The sequence below is a fragment of the Microcebus murinus genome, chromosome 16, assembly GCF_040939455.1.
Source record: "Microcebus murinus isolate Inina chromosome 16, M.murinus_Inina_mat1.0, whole genome shotgun sequence".
Classification (NCBI taxonomy): domain Eukaryota; kingdom Metazoa; phylum Chordata; class Mammalia; order Primates; family Cheirogaleidae; genus Microcebus; species Microcebus murinus.
Genome location: NC_134119.1, coordinates 64,945,086 through 64,965,042, shown reverse-complemented (window position 1 = coordinate 64,965,042; position 19,957 = coordinate 64,945,086). Strand labels below are relative to the sequence as shown.

Genomic DNA, 19,957 nt, shown 5'->3' with positions numbered 1-19,957 from the left:
TCATTTGGTTCATCTTTCAGTTTTTTTCTTTTATAACATATTTCTCTTTTAAAAAAGGGAGCATATAGTGAACATTGTCTTCCACGTTGCTTGTTTTCACTCTCTATCAGTGTATTGAGATTTTCCTCATTCCCTTGATTCTCCCTCATTCCTTTACAGTTGCATAGTTTTGTTTTGTTTTCTTTGTTTTTGTTTTTGGGTTTTTTTGAGACAGTGTCTCACTTTGTTGCCCAGGCTAGAGTGAGTGCTGTGGCGTCAGCCTAGCTCACAGCAACCTCAAACTCCTGGGCTCAAGCAATCCTACTGCCTCAGCATTCTGAGTAGCTGGGACTACAGGCATGCGCCACCATGCCCGGCTAATTTTTTTCTATATATTTTTAGTTGGCCAATTAATTTCTTTCTATTTATAGTAGAGATGGGGTCTTGCTCTTGGTCAAGCTGGTCTCCAACTCCTGACCTCGAGCAGTCCGCCTGCCCTGGCTTCCCAGAGCATAGTCTTTTATTATGTGTCTTATTCAGCCCGTCTCCCTATTTAAGAACATTTGAGTTGCTTCTAGTCTTTTGCTATCATACAGCTATAAACAGTGCTGTAAATAATATCCTTTTGCATTAATCATTTCATAATTTTGCCAGTGATAGATGCCCACAAGTCCCCCTCCCTCACTTTTAAAAACAGCTCTGTAGTGTTCCAGAGAATGGCTGAAACAATACTTAAGCCAGCCTCTTGTGCAGGGCTCTGCGACTGGTGTTCCTTAGAGCTGTGATTTAGAAAGTTTGCTCTGGTGGCCAGTGCTGAGTACAGCCCAGATTGAGAGACAGGAGGCACAGAGATCAGTGAGGCGGCTGCCCTGTGTTCATTTGGTCAGTCATTCAGCAGATGTTTGGGGTTGGCCCACGATGTGTAAAGCACTGGAGTGAGGCTTTGGCCTGGGAGACAGCAGTCTCCCCCAGATTACAACCTCTAAGCACATATACGTAAACTAGGGACAGACCCTGGAGGGGAGAGGGGCTTTGGAAGGCTACTCAGAGAAAGCACAGGCTGGAAAGAAAGGTTGAGCCCTTTGTGGGTATTGAGGTGATAGTCAAGGCCAGGCCATCCACAGGGGCCCCGAGCTTGATCCATCCCCTGTCTTTTCCAGGCAGCACCTGACGGCAGCCATGGCAAGCAACAGTGGGGACAGCGTCACCCGCCGGAGTGTGGCATCACAGTTTTTTACTCAAGAAGAGGGGCCAGGCATTGATGGCATGACCACCTCAGAGAGGGTAGGTGTGGCCAGAAGGGTGTGGAGTGGGGAGGTGTAGCCCCTGTCTTTGGATAATCCACCCCCAGGTGGCAGAGCCCTGCGAGTGCTGCAGGGGGCTGGACTGGGCTGGCAGGGCTAGCACCATCACCTGCCTCTGCCCTTCCTTATAGGTGGTGGATCTCCTCAACCAGGCAGCGCTGATCACCAATGACTCAAAGATCACAGTGCTCAGACAGGTGATGAGGGCATGGGGGTGGTCCTGGGCTGAGCAGGACAAGGGGTGGGGGACGGGAACCCGAGAAGGAAGACACTGGTATTAACACTAGTGTCCACTTTTAAACACTTAGTATGTGCCCACCATGGTGCTCAGTGCTGTGCAGGAGTGCTCTCATCTAATTCTCATAAAAGCTCCACAAGGCAGGGTAATTTCAGCCCTATTTTATACAGAAAGAAGCAAACCTCAGGGCTTAAATAGTTAGTCCTAGGTCATTCTGCTAGGAGCTGGCTGAACTAGAACTTGGATCCTAGATTCTGACTCCAGGTCCTATGCTCTTCATCATTGCATTTCCTCTCTGCCAGGGTCCAGTCCAGTGGGGAAGACACGACTGTCACCAGACAGTGATGATCCACAATGGGCAGGGCTGGAATGGAAGTCTAGGGGGCTGTGGGAGGCTGGAGGGAGGAGCTCCTGACCTGGACTAGGGATGGGGGAGGTCAGGAAGGACTTTCTAGAAGTAGGGACATTTGAGCCAAGCCCTGGAGATAAAAAGAGAAAGGCATACCAAATGAGAGAGGGAGAGCATCTCAAGCAAAGTGCACAAAAGTATGTACAAAGGCGGAAGAGGACATGTGGAGCTGGGCATGGTTCAGAACAGGAGGCAGTTGGAGTTCAGAGATTGTGGGGTCAGGTTACCTGTGTGAGAACCACAGTTCTGCTACTTGCTCAGTGTGTGGCCTTGGGGAGCCAGCTCCACCTCTGCACTGGAGTAGGTGCTAACGGTGCCCCCTTTGTGGGGTGCTTCTGAGGGCCATTCAACAACAGTGGCTTGATTTGTAGGAGCTAGGTCCCGTGCCAGCTCTGGGCTTTTAGGAGGATGTCCACAGGAAGGGCTCATTCCAAAGAGCCTGGCAGGTATAAGAGCCTTAGGGAACAAATCCTCACTGTCATAAGATGCTTGCTGAATCGTGGCAGTGTGAAATGGGGAGCAGAAGTAGGCAGAGATTAGGGAGAACTGATGGACAGGTGAGGGGAGGACAAGCCTCAGGAAGGTGGGAGGCCTAGGGCATTGCCCTCTTTTCTTTTTAGCCCCCTCACGTATCATGTCCTTACTATCTACCAGAACCTGTGCCTTGTAAGATCTCACTGAAGCCTCCTGACAGCCCTGTGAGTTGTTGAAGATTCCCATTTGATAGAAGAGCAGAGTGAGGTTCAGAGTCCATGCCCAGGGCCCTTGCTAGGGAGTGGCAGAGGCAGGCATTAAAATGATCTGTTGCCTAGCCCCATGCCGTTTTCCCCTCTCCTATCTGTACTGATTGGATCCCCATTTTATATGTGTTCCTCCTTCCCACCCCAATCTCCTTCCAGGTCCAGGAGCTGATCATCAACAAAGACCCCACACTACTGGACAACTTCCTGGATGTGAGTGACAGGAGGGAAAGGGATCTGCCTATAGGGGGAAGGGGACGGATCCTGGTGTAGCCCTGACCTACCATCTCTCTGACATTGGCAGGAGATCATCGCTTTCCAAGTAGACAAGTCGATTGAAGTGCGAAAATTTGTCATCGGCTTCATTGAGGAGGCATGGTATGGGGTGGCATGGGGGCCCCGGGGAGCAGCCCCAGTGGAATGAGTCTCCTCAGCTCCTGGCCTGGCCTGGAGACTGCCCCTGTGATCCTGCCGTCTGCTTCCTAGCCCCATTCTCTGTCCTGTGCACGCTGATTCCCCAGCAGATACTTAAGAAGACTGAAAGCGTGGGGTTATCCGTGATTCCTCTACTGCTTCCATACTTCACTTCTACCTCATCAGAGAGGACTACTGTTGGCTCTACTTGCAGGATATATACAGCATGTGACCTTTTATTGATTGATTAATTGACAGGGTCTCACTCTGTCACCCTAGGCTACAGTGCAGTGGCGTGATCATAACTCATATAACCTTGAACTCCTGGGCTCAAGTGATCCTCCCTCCTCAGCCTCCTGAATAGCTGGGACTACTGGCTGCCACCACTCCCAGTTAATTTTTTTTTATTTTTTATAGAGACAAAGTCTCGCTGTTTCTTCTGCCTTAGCCTCCCAAAGTGCTGGGATAACAAGTGTGACCATACTTCATCCACTTCCTCTATTGCTCTGCTGATCCAAGCCATCCTGCCTAGAGGATGTCTGTGGGCCTTTTTCTCTGGCTTTTCTGCTTCCACTCTTCTTAAATTGAAGTGAAATTCATATTTAAAAAGAGCTACTTTAAAGTGAACAATTCAGTAGCATTGAGCACATTCATAATCTAGTTCCAAAGCATTTTCATCCCCTAAAGAGGAGTTGTGGTATTCATTCCCCACATCTACTCTTGCTCTCATGGCAGGGAATGATCCTGCTAAAATGTGAACAGGATCATTATTATGACATTGAGCAAAGGAGCGGGGGTTGCAGGACCAGCCTAGATAGAGGGTTCAAAGGCGTCTCAGTCTGGAGGTGCCAAGCATCGTTCCCTCGTTCCAAATGTGCTGGCAAGCAAGGCAGGTGTAGTGCCTTGACTCTGCCACTTCCATTCCAGTCCCCTGAGATGTGGGCCCTGATTTCCCTTTCCTCTTAGATCCCAAGCTCCTACCACCTGCCCTACGGCCATCCTGACTTGCCCCTTTTTCTCCATCCCCCAGCAAGCGAGACATCGAGTTACTGCTGAAACTGATTGCGAACCTCAACATGCTCCTGAGGGACGAGAATGTGAATGTGGTGAAGAAGGCCATCCTCACCATGACCCAGCTCTACAAGGTGGCCCTGCAGGTGAGAGGTCCTTCCCCACCTGAGAGCATCCCACCTGACAGGTCTCATTTACAGACTAATCTGTTGGGGTTCAAAACCAGGGTCAGACGTTCTTTATAAGCAAGATGTGCTGTTCATCTATGGGAACAGACAGCAAAGGGATCTAATGTTGTCTCCTGGCTTGGGAAATTGCCATTAACCGTACTTTGTTCCATCAATCCATTCATTTATTTATTCAACATACATTCCCTGAGCACTTCCTGTGTGCCCAGCCCTGTGCTAGGCAATGCTGGGGACACTACAGTGACTAAGACAGTTCAGATCCTGCCTTCATGGTGCTCATAACCCATTAAAGGAGACAAATGCTAATGAAAAGAATTGCATAAATATTGATTGTAGACTGTGCTAGGGAAAGAACACACTATGGTATGATGTTTGTTGGCAATAATGAAATGAGGGAATCCATTTAATCACCACTGCCTGTGAGGTCAGCATTGTTATACCTTTGCCTTAAGATTTGAGCCTTCATCACTCTGGGCTGTCACTGTCTGTGAGCCCCATGAGAGCAGGGCCAGACCTGTTCTGGCCACCATTGGGTCCTGTCCCCAGCATCACCCAGCACACTGGGCTGGGGACAGAGGTGGAACTTAGTAACTGTTAACCAAATGAATGGTTTCATCATTTGTGGATCTCTGGGTAATGTTGAAGGGTGTTGGTGATTGATGTGTTGTCTTCATCTCTGTCTCTCCCGTCTGTCCCTGCCCCACTGGCAGTGGATGGTGAAGTCACGGGTCATCAGTGAGCTCCAGGAGGCCTGCTGGGACATGGTGTCTGCCATGGCTGGGGACATCATCCTGTTGTTGGACTCTGACAATGATGGCATCCGCACTCATGCCATCAAGTTTGTGGAGGGCCTCATTGTCACCCTGTCACCCCGAATGGCTGACTCAGAGATACCCCGACGCCAGGAGCACGACATCAGCTTGGACCGTATCCCTCGGGACCACCCCTACATCCAGTACAGTGAGTGCCTCCCATCTGCTGGTGGTGTTTGTCCGCGCTACCCTGGCTCCCTTCCTCTTCTCTTTCACTTCCCTCGCTCCCTCCGCTTTGTCTTTTTTGGTTTTTAATTTCTGGAGACAGTATAGTATAGTGGTTAAGAGGCCTGCTGCTAGGGCTAGGTTCAAATCCCACCTTCATTGCTTACTCATTATGAACTGAAGGAAGTTCTTCCTTTTTTCTTTTTGAGACAGAGTCTCATTCTGTTGCCCAGGATAGAGTGCTGTGGCGTCAGCCTAGCTCACAGCAACCTCAAACTACTGGGCTCAAGCGATCTTCCTGAGTAGCTAAGATGGCAGGTGTGCACCACCACACCCGGCTACCTTTTTTCTATTTTAGTAGAGACAGGCTCTTGCTCTTGCTCAGGCTGGTCTTGCTGCGGCCTCCCAGAGTGCTAGGATTAGAGGTGTGAGCCGCCGCGCTGGGCCAAGTTACTTCTTTCTGAACTTCATTTTCTTTTTTGTAGAATGGAGATGATCATAATTTCACAGATTTGTAGTGCGGTTCCATGAGAGTGTAAGCTGATAAATGCTAGCTAGGATTATGGTTTTTTAATTGCCAATTATAAAAGTAGTACGTGCACGTTATTTAAGGGTCAAGCAATGTGGAGAGGTATAAGGAATAATACCCCTCCGTCAGTTCTGCTTCCTAAAGATAAACAACATTAAGATTATGTTTCCTTCCAGACCTTTTCTGTGCTCATATAGATATTTCTATATGAAATATAGAAATATTTCTATATGAAAAATTTCTATATGAAATATAGAAATATTTATGTATATATTCATAGTATTTGCATTTGTTTGCTTTTCTGTTTACAAAAATGAGATCATGCTTTATTTTTTGAGCTGAGAGATTAAATTAGAGTGTAGTGGCTTGTGTTTGAAACCCAGCTTTGCTATTGAACAGGTAACTTATTCTCTGTCTCTCAGCCTATTTCCTCACTGGGAAATGCGGGATCATTGTTATGGCATGGACTTTAGGATATAGGTGTGAGCATTTGGTGAGTTACTGTGGCTGGCATAGCAGGCATTCCATAAATATTACTTACCTATTCTTATATATGGTTTGACTTAATATCAGTGACATCCTTTCCCTATTAGAGTCTTGTTCAGCTGCTGCTCAGTATTCCATAGTATGGTTACACCCATTCTGTTAACCCTTTGCACTCGCTTGCTTTTTTCTCGATTCCTTTATTCTACTCGGGATTTAATTTTTTTAATACCCCTGATATTACAAAGTGCGGCAGCAGAATAAAAATCTGGAGTTTCTTTTCATACAAACTTATTTATTTGGATTTTTTTATATTTCAAATTATTGATACATTCAAAGAGTAATTTTAATCTCTATAATTTTTGCTAACCGTGTCGTGTCACACTCGACATCCAAGTGCAAAGGGTTAAGCAATTCTCTGTTGGTGGATATTAGTTTGTTTTTTATTCACTATTTTAAATAAGATGGCATTCAGTATGTTTTTGCTTAGCAAATGTCTGGGAAGATACCCACCAAAGTTTTAAGTGTTAACTTTTGGGGACCAGATTGAGAGGAGAGGTACTACAAGGGACTTTGAGTTCTTTGTCTGTACGCATAGGTACATATTCAAAGTTCTACATCAACATGGTTCATGTAGTCTGTTTCTAATAGTTGGATGTTTAAACTTATTTCTTGTGTCCAGCACTTGAAGTTCCCACTAAAAACTAAAAAAAGACAGAAAGAACATTATTTCTTGTCTTTCACTATTGCAGCCCATGCTTTGAACATCCTCATTACTAAATTTTTACACTCATTAATAGTCTGTTGCATAGGAGTCATCAACCACTACATTTTCTGGTTTTCTAGCCATTCATAGACATCTAAGTACGAGGGTCCTTCCTTCTGTTTGGCCCCAAAAGCTACTCTTACCAGAGGCCTGGGAGAGGCGACCCCATTGGAGAAAAGAGGGTTCTCTTCTCTCTTGTTAGACGTGCTGTGGGAAGAGGGAAAGGCAGCCCTGGAGCAGCTGCTCAAGTTCATGGTGCACCCCGCCATCTCCTCCATCAACCTGACCACAGCACTGGGTGCCCTCGCCAATATCGCCCGCCAGAGACCCATGTTCATGTCCGAGGTGATCCAGGCCTATGAAACCCTGCATGGTAGGTTGATTACCTCCCCTTCCTCTCTCCACTGGCCGGTCTCTTGAGAAATGTGAGCTGGGTGGCAGACTCCTGAGTGCTAGTCATTGATGTAGCAGACGGTGGGCTTATCTAGATTAAATGGGAATCTTTTGGCGTGTTTCAAAACCTATTTCAAGGCCGGGCGCGGTGGCTCACGCCTGTAATCCTAGCACTCTGGGAGGCCGAGGCGGGCGGATTGTTTGAGCTCAGGAGTTCGAGACCAGCCTGAGCAAGAGCGAGACCCCGTCTCTACTGTAAATAGAAAGAAATTAATTGGCCAATTAAAAATATATAGAAAAAATTAGCCGGGCATGGTGGCGCATGCCTGTAGTCCCAGCTACTTGGGAGGCTGAGGCAGGAGGATCGCTTGAGCCCAGGACTTTGAGGTTGCTGTGAGCTAGCCTGACGCCATGGCACTCTAGCCTGGGCAACAGAGTAAGACTCTGTCTCAAAAAAAAAACCTATTTCAAAACTGGCTTTAAGGCCGGGCGCGGTGGCTCACGCCTGTAATCCTAGCACTCTGGGAGGCCGAGGCAGGCGGATTGTTTGAGCTCAGGAGTTCAAGACCAGCCTGAGCAAGAGCGAGACCCTGTCTCTACTATATATAAATAGAAATAAATTAATTGGTCAACTAATATATATAGAAAAATTAGCTGGGCATGGTAGCGCATGCCTGTAGTCCCAGCTACTCGGTAGGCTGAGGCAGGAGGATCGCTTGAGCCCAGGAGTTTGAGGTTGCTGTGAGCTAGGCTGACGCCACGGCACTCTAGCCTGGGCAACAAAGCGAGACACTGTCTCAAAAAAAAACTGGCTTTAATATTGAGGTATATGTGGGTAAAATGACATGATGTCAGTGAAAAACTTTGAAATATTCCAGCTTCTCCCACCAAAAAAGGGGGAAGGATAGATGTTCTAAGATTAGAAAAATATTGATGGATACATGGAAACTTATACTTTTTTCTCTGCTGTTGTACACATATGAAAACTGAGAAGTCTGGAGTTGAGGCATGAGTGTGTGCAGGTCATAGATCTGTTTCTCTTCATCTCGTAGCTCCTGTTTTCTCCATCTTGGCTTCATTCTTGGATCTTTCCTTGAGGTAGCAAAGATGGCCCCCCTAGCTCCAGGCTTACATTCCACCAACTTAGCAACCAAGGGGAAAGAGAGTGTCTCCTTCCCGATCATTCCAGCAAAACTCCAAGGGCTGATGCCCATTGTTTCCGATTGGCTGAGCAGAGATTATGAGCCTATTTCTGACCAATTACAGTGGCCAAGGGAATGCAGTGTTCTCACTGGCCCTGGCTCTCATGCCCACTTGGACTGAGAATGGAGACAGGGTGGTTCCCAAAGGAGATTGGGAATGTTGTTGGCTCAGGCAGGGGCATTGGATGCTGGGCAGGCAAAATTACAGGCATCCTTTTTTGCTGTGGAACAGGGAAGGCTCACTCATCAAGGTGACCGTTAGGCATTAGAAAGTCATTCTCACCTCAGGGAGTGGCAGGAGACCAGCAGGGAGCTGTTGCAGCAGTTCAGTTGGGAATTTCTGGAGGTGAATGTAGTGATTATAACCTTTCCCAGGGGAAGCATGTTGGAATTTCTGGACTGGAGATGGAAGGAAATGAGACTTTATGTTTAATAAAAGGGAGGGTTTTTCTCTTTAAGAGTTGGCTAATAGTGATGGAGACCTTTCACGGGTTTTAAGCATCAGCTCATGTGGGGGAATGCCACACACATTAGATCTAAGGGCGAAGGAGCTTTTCTAACAGATGCCTACAAGACCACTGCCCAAGTGTGGGGCTGGGAATTAAGACTGGCAGGATGCCATGACATCTGTCTATAGCACTAACCTCCTGCTTCTTCCCTCACAGCCAACCTCCCCCCGACGCTGGCCAAATCGCAGGTGAGCAGCGTGCGTAAGAACCTCAAGCTGCACCTGTTGAATGTGCTGAAGCACCCCGCCTCCCTGGAGTTCCAGGCCCAGATCACCACCCTGCTGGTGGACCTGGGCACACCTCAGGCCGAGATTGCCCGCAACATGCCCAGCAGCAAGGATGCCCGCAAGCGGCCCCGGGATGACTCGGATTCCACACTCAAGAAGATGAAGCTAGGTGAGCTGAGGGGCTGAGTGTGGGGCCTGGCAGGGGTGGGATGGAGGCTGACTGTGCTTAAAATCTTTAGTTATTTGGCCGGGCGAGGTGGCTCACGCCTGTAATCCTAGCTCTTGGGAGGCCGAGGCGGGCGGATTGCTCAAGGTCAGGAGTTCAAAACCAGCCTGAGCAAGAGCGAGACCCCGTCTCTACTATAAATAGAAAGAAATTAATTGGCCAACTGATATATATATAAAAAATTAGCCGGGCATGGTGGCGCATGCCTGTAGTCCCAGCTACTCGGGAGGCTGAGGCAGAAGGATCACTTGAGCCCAGGAGTTTGAGGTTGCTGTGAGCTAGGCTGACGCCACGGCACTCACTCTAGCCTGGACAACAAAGTGAGACTCTGTCTCAAAAAAAAAAAAAAAAAAAATCTTTAGTTATTTACCTTAAACTATATGCTGAATTTGTATTAATGTTATATTATAAATTTTATAATATGATGACACATAGTAAATGATATCAAAATAGAATTATTAAAGTATATAATACATTTAATAAATATGAATTGTTTAAATTATATAGAAAGGAATAAAATGGAAATAGTCTTCCTCTTATCCCTCTCCAAAAGTAACCACTTCCAAGTATGAATACTTCCTTTTTTTTCTTTTGGGCAGAATTTTGCTCTGTCGCCTGGGCTAGAGTGCCATGGTTTCAGCCTAGCTCACAGCAACCTCAAACTCTTGGCCTTAAGCAGTCCTTCTGTCTCAGCCTCCCAAGTAGAGTAGTTGGGACTACAGGCGTGTGCCACCATTCCCGGATAGTTTTTTCTATATATTTTTAGTTGTCCAGCTAATTTCTTTCTATTTTTTTAGTAGAGATGGGGTCTCACTCTTTCTCGGGTTGGTCTTAAACTCCTGACCTTGAATGATCCTCCCCCCTTGGCTTCCCAGGGTGCTAGGATTACAGGCGTGAGCTACCACACCCGGCTAAGAGAGAAATTTCTAAATAATAAAGTCTTATGAAATTATTCCTTGATCTTGTTTGTTAATAATATTGTCTTCTTGGAACTTACTGTGATTAGCTGGGATGGTATGGCTTAATCTCATTTCCTAGATGAGAACCGAGGCCCACAAAGAGGCAAGTAGTCAGTCTGTCACCCACGGTCATATGGCACTTTGATGAGAGAAGTAGGGCTGCAGCCTAATCTGCATCCATTGTGCTGCTCCTGTTTGCTGAGGCCGGCTGGCAGCAGGGACCACCTGGGATCCCTGGGAAGGGGGAGGGCCTGCTGCCTTCTTTAGAGCCAGCATCTTGTTCTCCCCTATCTCAGAGCCCAACCTGGGGGAAGACGATGAGGACAAGGACTTGGAGCCAGGCCCATCGGGAACCTCGAAGGCCTCAGCCCAGATCTCAGGCCAGTCAGACACAGATATCACAGCCGAGTTCTTACAGCCTCTGCTGACACCCGACAATGTGGCCAATCTGGTAAGGATGGGTGGGGGCTGGTTCCCCTCTGGGCAAGGAGGAACTTGCCCTACCTCTACTACACACTCCCCATTGCCCTACCTCTACTACACACTCCCCATTGCCCTACCTCTACTACACCCTCCCCACCTCCTCCAGATGACATCAGTCCCTTACAGGGCTGGTCCAGAAGTCTCTCCTAACTTTGGATGGATCTCTCTTCTTCTGAACCTTACTCTTTCACGAGGTCACTTGTCACAACTGCCCAATGGGCCCTCTTTGGGTGGGCTAAGTCCCCATTTAATCCAAACCCAATTATTGGCCGTGCGCAGTGGCTCAAGCCTGTAATCCTAGCACTCTGAGAGGCTGAGGCAGGCAGATTGCTTGGGGTCAGGAGTTCGAAACCAGCCTGAGCAAGAGCAAGATCCCGTCTCTACTATACATAGAAAGAAATTCATTGGCCAACTAATATATAGAGATAAAAAATTAGCCGGGCATGGTGGCGCATGCCTGTAGTTCCAGCTACTTGGGAGGCTGAGGCAAGAGGATTGCTTGAGCCCAGGAGTTTGAGGTTGCTGTGAGCTAGGCTGACGCCATGGCACTCAAGCCTGGGCAACAAATGAGACTCTGTCTCAAAAATAAATAAATAAATAAACCCAATTACTCTCACTCTCCCTTCTCACCTTTGACGGTGTATTCACTGGAGAGTTTGGAGGGTGGTCATGAGCCCCATGAATTGCTTGCTGAGTGGTGTGGGAATGGGCATGGGTGGGCCAGTGTGTTCCTTAGATTCTCAAAGATTTCCGGCTCCAAAGCAAAGGAACCACTTGCTTGAGTTGATTGGGAGAAGAATGGGTCTCACTTCAGTCCTCTGGCTACAGCAGCATCCAGACCTTCCCTGGGTATCAAGGAGAATGAATGCCTCTTCCCATGCTCAATGGCAGTCTTCCCTTCCCTCTACCTGGAGACTCCAAGGGGCTTAGTTTTGGTGTGAATGGAGTGGAAATTTTGTCATGAGGACAGTGAGAAGGAGTTTTCTCTCCATCTCCAGTCTCTTTGGTGTGCCTCAAGCCTGGATATGCAGCCATCTCCTCATTTTCCTCCCCTTAGATGTCCCACAGGGACCTCAGACTCAAAACCTCAACACTATAGTTTTCCAATTTCTCCCCATGCTCCTCTGTGGGCCCACAGCCCCTCCTGTGTTCTCCTTGGCACACCAGCTTCCCAGTTCTCAGCCCAGAAACCTGGAAGTGAACCTCTTTTCCTTCTGTCCCTAGTCCTTGCCCTCTTCTCCACCCTGCTCGTCCGTGCCCTGGGCCGCCTACCCTTTTCCCCTGGAGCATGACTCCCGCTTGCCACCTGGCACTGGTCTCCTTCAGCCCACTCTTCATGTGGCAGTTTGGAGACGTAGCTTTCTAAAGCACAAATCATGGTACTCCCTTGCTGAAATCCCTGCTGAAGCTTTCTATTTAAGTAAAATTTAAATAGATTAAATTTGGCTTGCCTTAGTAAGCCCTCTCTGATCTGGCTTCTGTTAACTTGTTCAGCCTTTTCTATCATCAGTTGAGGAAATTGTCCTTTTCAAATTTATTGCCATGAAATTGTTCATTGTATTCTTGTACGTATATAAAAATACCTGCTGTCTATATAGTAATGTGTCCCTTTTTGTTCTTAGTACCATGTCCAATTTTGCCAAAGATTTGCTTGTTTGTAGTTATTTCAAAGAACTGCCTCTTTGCTGTGTTACCCAGGCTGGTCTCGAACTCCTGGGTTCAAGTAATCCTCCAGTCTCAGCCTCCTGAGTAGCTGGGTCTACAGGTGTGCACCACCGCAACCAGCCCTGTTGTTATTCTTTTAGAACCTTTTGTTTTATTGCTACTTTCTTTGAATATTTTTCTCCAAAGTTTTAAGTTAAATGGTTGGCTCATTAATTTTCAGTTCTTTTTTCCAATGTAAGCATTTAAGGATTTGATTTTCTATCTAAGTACCATTTTAGCTGAATTCCACACATTTTGATTTGTAGTAGTTTCATTTTCTTTCTGTTCTAATTATTTTATTGTTTAGAGTGTACATTTAAAGTTACAAATGTGTAGGGAGTTTGAGATTATCTCTTATTACCTTCCTGACATCCATGGATGCTCTGTTAGGATACTGGGCTTTTTTATTTGCTTATCTTTTTTTTTTTTTTTTTATTTCGGCATATTATGGGGGTACAGATTTTAAGGTTTCAGTAAATGCCCATTTCCCCCCCTCCCCCCAAAAGTCTGAGTCTCCATCATGACCATCCCTATTTGCTTATCTTTTTAAGTTAGTTCCTAGTTCATATACTGTTCTTCGCTGAACCTCTTTCTACTCTCTGGACAGGGTACCAGCTCTACTGCCTATTAGCCTTCTCGCATGCTGTTTCTGAACCTGGAATACATACCCCCCCACACCCCCAAACTGTAAGACCTTCCCTACACCAGGCCAATTCCTGCCCTCCCCTCAGTTCTCAACCCAAGTGCCACTTTTCCAGGGAGCCAGAGCCTTGCCTGCCCTCCTGATGCAGCTCAGAGCACCCTTCACTTCCCTCTCAAGCACCTGTATCGTTACTCATTTTCTCTCTGACTTGCCCAAGAGACTCAACTCCAGGAGAGTAGGCCCAGGTCAGTCTTAGTCACTGCTGTTTCCCTAGTGTTGGCCTGGGCGTGGAACACATGCTTGTCGACTTCATGGTTAAGGAGAGGCTCCTCTTCCTGGGCATCCCACAGGTTCTCATCAGCATGGTGTACCTGCCTGAGGCCATGCCCGCATCCTTCCAAGCCATCTACACGCCCGTGGAGTCAGCAGGCACCGAAGCCCAGATCAAGCACCTGGCTCGGCTCATGGCCACGCAGATGACGGCCGCAGGACTAGGGCCAGGTCAGTATCTCCTGGAGCTGATTTGGGCCAGGGGTTGGCACTTGTGGCTGCTGGGTTCATCATGTGAGAGCTAACATGCAAATAATTATGGGTCCTCTAGATAGATTGAGTGCTCAGTATTTTCAGGTCCTTGCTTTGAAATCCAACAGACCTGAGTTCGAGGTTTGAGTTGAACTAGACTGCCTCATCATCTTAAGAGCTGTGTGACCTTGGTCAAGTTACTTAACCTCTCTGAGTCTCAGAGTTTTTCCCCATTTTAATAGTACTACTGAGGTATAGTATAACTCAATGCACATCTCTTAGTGTACACCTTAGTGAATTGTTACAAAGTGAACCCACCAGTATAACCACCACCCAGATCAAGATACAGGTTGAGTATCCCTTGTCCAAAATGCTTGGGACCAGATGTCTTTCAGTCTTTGGATATTGGAATTTTGCATATACATAATGAGATATCTTTGGTGATGGGACCCACCTCTAAACACACAATTCATTTGTTTCTTATGTACTTCATACATATAGCCTGAAGGTAAGCTTATGTATTTTTAGTTCTTTTATGCATGAACAAAGTTGGTTTGTTTTTGTTTTTTGAGACAGGGTCTCACTCTGTCACCTGGGCTAGAGTGCAGTGGCATCATCATAGCTCACTGCAACCTCATACTGTGTTTCCCTGAAAATAAGACCTACCCATAAAGTAAACCCTAGCAGGATTTCTAAGCATTTGCACAATATAAGCCCGACCCCGAAAATAAGCCCTAGTGATGGGCGTGGCTTCGCAGTGTGTCTGCACAACCCATGCGTTTCATCGCAGAGCGGTACAGAAGACGAGCAGCCCTTCTCATCTGCCCCATGAGAGCTCTATTGCTCAACATGAGAGATTGGGGCCAATGGTTCTAAAGGAAATAGTGTCGCAAGAAAATCAGGATGGAATTCGGGGTTTGGAAAGTTATGATGATGTTCCAGAAGAAGACAACTTAACTATATTTGAATAAATGTAGATTGTTGTACCATACTTCAGAAAAATAACACATCCTCTGAAAATAAGCCCTAGGGTGTCTTCTTGAGGAAAAATAAATATAAGACCCTGTCTTATTTTGGGGGAAACATGGTACTCTTGGGCTCAAGCGATCCTCCTGCTTCAGTCTCCCAAGTAGCTGGAACTACAGGTGCACACCACCACATCCAGCTAATTTTTCTACTTTTAGTAGGAACAAGATCTCGCTATGTTGTTCAGGCTGGTCTTGAACTCCTGGCTTCAAGCTATCCTCCCTCCTTGGCCTCCCAAAGTGCTATGATTATAGGCATGAGCCACCACACCTGGCCTAAAACAAAGTTTGTTTTTGGGGGTTTTGTTGTTGTTGTTTTGAGACAGAGTGTCACTCTGTTGCTTGGGCGAGTGCTGTGGCGTCAGCCTAGCTCACAGCAACCTCAAACTCCTGGGCTCACATGATCCCCCTGCCTCAGCCTCCTGAGTAGCTGGGACTACAGGCGTGCACCACCACGCCTGGCTTATTTTTTCCATTTTTAGTAGAGACGGGGTCTCACTCTTGCTCAGGCTGGTCTTGAGCTCCTGAGCTCAAGCAGTCCTCCTGTCTCCACCACCCAGAATACTAGGATTACAGGTGTGAGCCACTGCACCTGGCCTGAAACAAAATTTTGACTGTGTTTTGACTACAGCCTGTCACATGAGGTCACGCATGGAATTTCCCATTTATGGTGTCATTTTGACACTCAAGTTTCAGATTTTAGAGCATTTTGGATTTCAGATTTTCAGATCAGGGATACTTAACCTATATAGACCATTTCCACCACTATAGAGAGTTCTTCCTTCTTCTTCTCTGTTCAGCATTCAAGGCAGCCCAACTCTGGAGATAACCACCGTTCTGGTTTTTGCCTCCATAGATTAGTTTTACCTATCTTGAACTTCATATACATGGGATTACAAAGAGTCTGACCTCTTTGCTCACCATAAGTTTTTGAGATTGATCCATGTTGTCATGTGAACTAGTAGCTTATCTTTTACTGCTCAGTAGTACTGCCTTATATGTAGAATATACAGCCATTTGATATCCACACTCCTGTTATTGGACCTGTGACTTGTTTCCAGTTTGGGGCTACTGCGAATAAAGCTGCCTTGAATGTTTGTGTCTAAGTCTTTTGATGCCCATGTGCCCTCACCTATCGTGAGTAGATACCAGGGAGGGGAATTGTTGGGTCCTAGGTTAGGGTGTGATCAATGCTACTAAAAACTGCTCATCATGTTTCCAAAGTGGCTGTACCATTTGCTACTCCCAGTGGCATTTCTAGTTTGAGCCTCAGTTTTTGCACTACAAAATGAGGATAAAGGGAGTACCCACTCCAGGAAGGTATTGCGCACACTTCAACAAGGTTTTGTGTGTGCAAGGCTCAGAGCTGGGCAGCTGGGCACACCGGAGGTCCTGAGACGGGAGCAGGCAGGTCTGATGTGCCGAGTGCTCGTTTGCTGCCTCCCTCTCAGGCGTGGAGCAAACCAAACAGTGCAAGGAGGAGCCCAAGGAGGAGAAGGTGGTGAAGCCCGAGAGCGTCCTGATCAAGCGACGCCTGCCAGCCCAGGGCCAAGCCATCTCGGTGGTGGGCTCCCTGAGCTCCATGTCCCCTCTGGAGGAGGAGGCGCCCCAGGCCAAGAGGAGGCCGGAGCCCATCATTCCTGTCACACAGCCCCGGTGAGTCCCCTTCCAGTTGCTGGACGAGACAGGAGCCCTGCTCTGAGGGTCCGCTTCTTGGTTTCTGTGCATATGCAAGTGAGTTTGGGACAGAAAAAGATCTGGACGAGGTTCTCGCTGATGTCTGAGTCAGTGCCATCACCACTAAATCACTGTTGTTTTTTTCTGTGAAAACACCCCCTTATGTCTAAAATTGGTATAATGATAGTATCTTTCTCGTAAGGATCAAGGAAGAATTAAATGATTAATAGTGCAAGGTGATGGTTAGATAACTAAATTAGATAACTCTGGAGTTAAAAGTGGTTGTGATTATAAAGCATTTTGCATGATTCTTGATGTGTAGCAAGTGCTACTTGTCACCATCGTTGCCGCCATCATTACCTCCCTTAGAGACCACAAAACCCAGCCAGTCCCAGCCTCGACCCTGGCCCCACCCAAGTCTCGCTAACACAGCTGAGCATGGCCTGCTGCCCACCACGCTCCCTGCTCCCCTCACTCTCCTCCAGCCACCCCGCAAGCAGACCCCCACCTAAAGCCTTTGCCTTTACTGTTCTGTCAGTCTGGAAAACTTGTCCCTTAGACATTTCTGTGTCTTGTTCCCTCCCTTCATTCAGATTTCCACTCTCATATTAGCTCCTTAAAGAAGTCTTCCCTAAGACGCCTTATACAAAACCAAAATAGCATCCTCTCCTAACTCGTACCCCCGCTGTGCCTCAGCGTCACAGGGGGCTTAGAGAGGCAGCATGGGAGGGGGCCTGCCTAGTCGCTGAGGTGGGGAGAGTCACCTGATGGGCCTGGGCTGCAGAAAGGATGCTCTGAGTCACTGTGTCCCTGTCCCTACTCTCCCATGCAGGCTGGCGGGTGCCGGTGGGCGCAAGAAAATCTTCCGTCTCAGCGACGTGCTGAAGCCCCTGACTGATGCCCAGGTTGAGGCCATGAAGCTGGGTGCTGTGAAGCGGATCCTGCGGGCGGAGAAGGCTGTGGCCTGCAGCGGGGCAGCCCAGGTGTGCTCCCGTCCCCCCAGCAGCCCATCCTTCCAGTCCCTCTCCCCAAGAGCTTGCCTCACATCCCAGCCAAGCATCAGGCCCTCTCCTCTGTAAACCAGAGACGGTGGCAGCAGCTCTTCGGGGATGAGGAAGAAACTCGCAAATGCACGTGTGCGTGTAATCAGCATGGGGCAGGTGGCAGGAAGTGCTCTGCAAGTGAGGGCTGCTCCTGTGTGCGTGTTTTTCATGGTGGTTAACATTATTCTTACTGTCTAGAGCCACACATACCTGGTTTTAAATCCTGATTCTGCCACTTGGTGCTATTGTTAACAGGACCCTCCCTGTCTCCTCCGGGACATCTTCAGCCCAGGCAGGAGGAGTTGAAGGGCATGACTGGAGGGGGGTCCCCAGGATTGCCTACCCTCACACCAACATGCTTGCTTGTTCCCCCACCAGGTGCGCATAAAGATCCTGGCCAGCCTGGTGACGCAGTTCGACTCGGGCCTAAAGGCGGAGGTCCTGTCCTTTATCCTAGAGGATGTGCGGGCCCGCCTGGACCTGGTCTTTGCCTGGCTCTACCAGGAGTACAACGCCTACCTGGCAGCCGGGGCCTCGGGCACCCTGGACAAGTATGAGGACTGCCTCATCCGCCTGCTCTCCGGCCTGCAGGAGAAACCGGACCAGAAGGATGGGTGAGGGGATGGGCCTGTACCTCCCTGTCCCTGAGAATCCCCCTCCTGTGTCCTACCCTTCCTCTCTAGTTTTGACCATCTTCCTCTTTATCACCACTGAGTCAATGTTCCATGTGCCCATCCCAAGACACCCGTTTTCCGTCCCTACTCTCCGGAAGCACGTACAAGTTTGTAGTTTCGAGTGTAGGCTCTGGATCACACTTTCTGAGCTTCCTGCCCAGCTCTGCCACTTGCTCTGCATGGCCTGTGTCAATTACCTCTACACCTGTTTTCCCATCTGTAACTACCACCTCCTGGTCTTGTTTTGGCGATGGCTTCTCTATACCTCATCTCTTACCTGATTTTGTTCTATAGTTTCCTCCGTATTTTTGGCCTCCAGCTTACCTATCCATCCTCCAAACAGCTCTGAGGACACTTCATTGTGTAAATCTTCTTGTTGTTTCCCCACTTAGAACCTTCCATGGTTCCCCATTGCTCTTAGCATAAAGTACAGCCTCCTTACTCTGGCCAGTGAGGCCTTGTGTGGCCCAACCCCTACCAACCTCTTTAACCTCTTTTTTCTGTCCCTTACCCTCCAAACTTTAGCCACATTGACATCCTAGCTGTTCCTTGGATGTGCCAAGTTCAGGGCCTTGGCACATACTGTTGTCTTTACCTGGAATGCTCTCTGTCCCACTCTTTGCATGGCTTGCTCCTCATCCCAGTGTTGACCCAGATGTTACCTCAAAGCAGCCATTTGTGGCCACCATATCTAAAGTAACCAGCACCCTCCTCCACTCCCATCATTTCCTCCCACTGCTGCATTAGATGAATACCCATTAGGAATACCCATTTGACAAAAGGGAGAAACTGAATTTCAGAGTAGTCTCTGTCCAAATCCACCCAACTGGCAGCTTTTGAACCCTGCTCTATTCATTTCCAAAGCTCTATAACCATGGGGTGAACAGGCTGTCTCCGGGAGAGGGCCTGCCAGCTCTGGGCACCTGCAGTGCACAGCCAGGTGGCCTTTCTGCAGCTGTCCCTTCTCCCTCCTCTCCGGCAGGATCTTCACCAAGGTGGTGCTGGAGGCCCCGCTCATCACTGAGAGTGCCCTGGAGGTGATTCGCAAGTACTGCGAGGACGAGGTGAGGACAGGCGGCTGCGAGCTAGGTAGGGCAGGCAGATTCAGATCAGTGCAGCCTATCACTGCAAGGCAGGAACAGGGCCTGCCTTGCTCTGAAGGGCACATACCCTGGACCTTGTGGCAGGGGGTTTCACAAGGGACCAGGCCCTTTTGTCCAGGCACCTGATCTGAGGGAAGTGAAAGAGACAGATCCCAAAGGCACACTGCAGGTGGCTGAGCTCCGGTTTCCTCCCTCTCACTGCAGAGTCGCACCTACCTGGGCATGTCCACGCTTCGAGACCTAATCTTTAAGCGCCCGTCCCGCCAATTCCAGTATCTGCACGTCCTCCTAGACCTCAGCTCCCATGAGAAGGACAAGGTGATGCCCCACTGCCACATGTTTGACTGCAGGGCTCCACTCAGCCGGCAGTTTGCAAAGGCCTTCCTCTGTCCTAAGTAACCAGCCCAGCCTCTTCCGCATCCACCTGAAAGTTTCTCCCTGGGCCTAATGCCCGTCATGCAACAGTGTATTGGTTCTTTGGTTGTTTTATTTTGTTTCTTTAGTTCCCACGCTGGAACCTTGGGGCACT

General features: G+C 48.2%; 1 protein-coding gene across 2 annotated transcripts in view; it reads left to right on the top strand.

The window, feature by feature from the left end:
• The window catches only part of SYMPK (symplekin scaffold protein), a 35,855-nt gene that overhangs the window by 3,381 nt on the left and 12,517 nt on the right, over window positions 1-19,957 (top strand). The window contains exons 2-16 of one of the 2 annotated variants that reach the window (XM_012761466.3): window positions 1,140-1,263; window positions 1,415-1,480; window positions 2,830-2,883; window positions 2,975-3,048; window positions 4,115-4,241; window positions 4,994-5,243; window positions 7,241-7,411; window positions 9,299-9,538; window positions 10,851-11,005; window positions 13,735-13,885; window positions 16,383-16,587; window positions 17,441-17,591; window positions 18,030-18,265; window positions 19,308-19,389; window positions 19,633-19,746. In XM_012761466.3, coding sequence (XP_012616920.1) covers window positions 1,159-1,263; window positions 1,415-1,480; window positions 2,830-2,883; window positions 2,975-3,048; window positions 4,115-4,241; window positions 4,994-5,243; window positions 7,241-7,411; window positions 9,299-9,538; window positions 10,851-11,005; window positions 13,735-13,885; window positions 16,383-16,587; window positions 17,441-17,591; window positions 18,030-18,265; window positions 19,308-19,389; window positions 19,633-19,746 — 2,181 coding nt within the window. In that variant the 5' untranslated portion in view covers window positions 1,140-1,158. The remainder of the gene's footprint in view (window positions 1-1,139; window positions 1,264-1,414; window positions 1,481-2,829; window positions 2,884-2,974; window positions 3,049-4,114; window positions 4,242-4,993; window positions 5,244-7,240; window positions 7,412-9,298; window positions 9,539-10,850; window positions 11,006-13,734; window positions 13,886-16,382; window positions 16,588-17,440; window positions 17,592-18,029; window positions 18,266-19,307; window positions 19,390-19,632; window positions 19,747-19,957) is intronic. The other variant, XM_012761467.3, reaches the window with a different exon arrangement.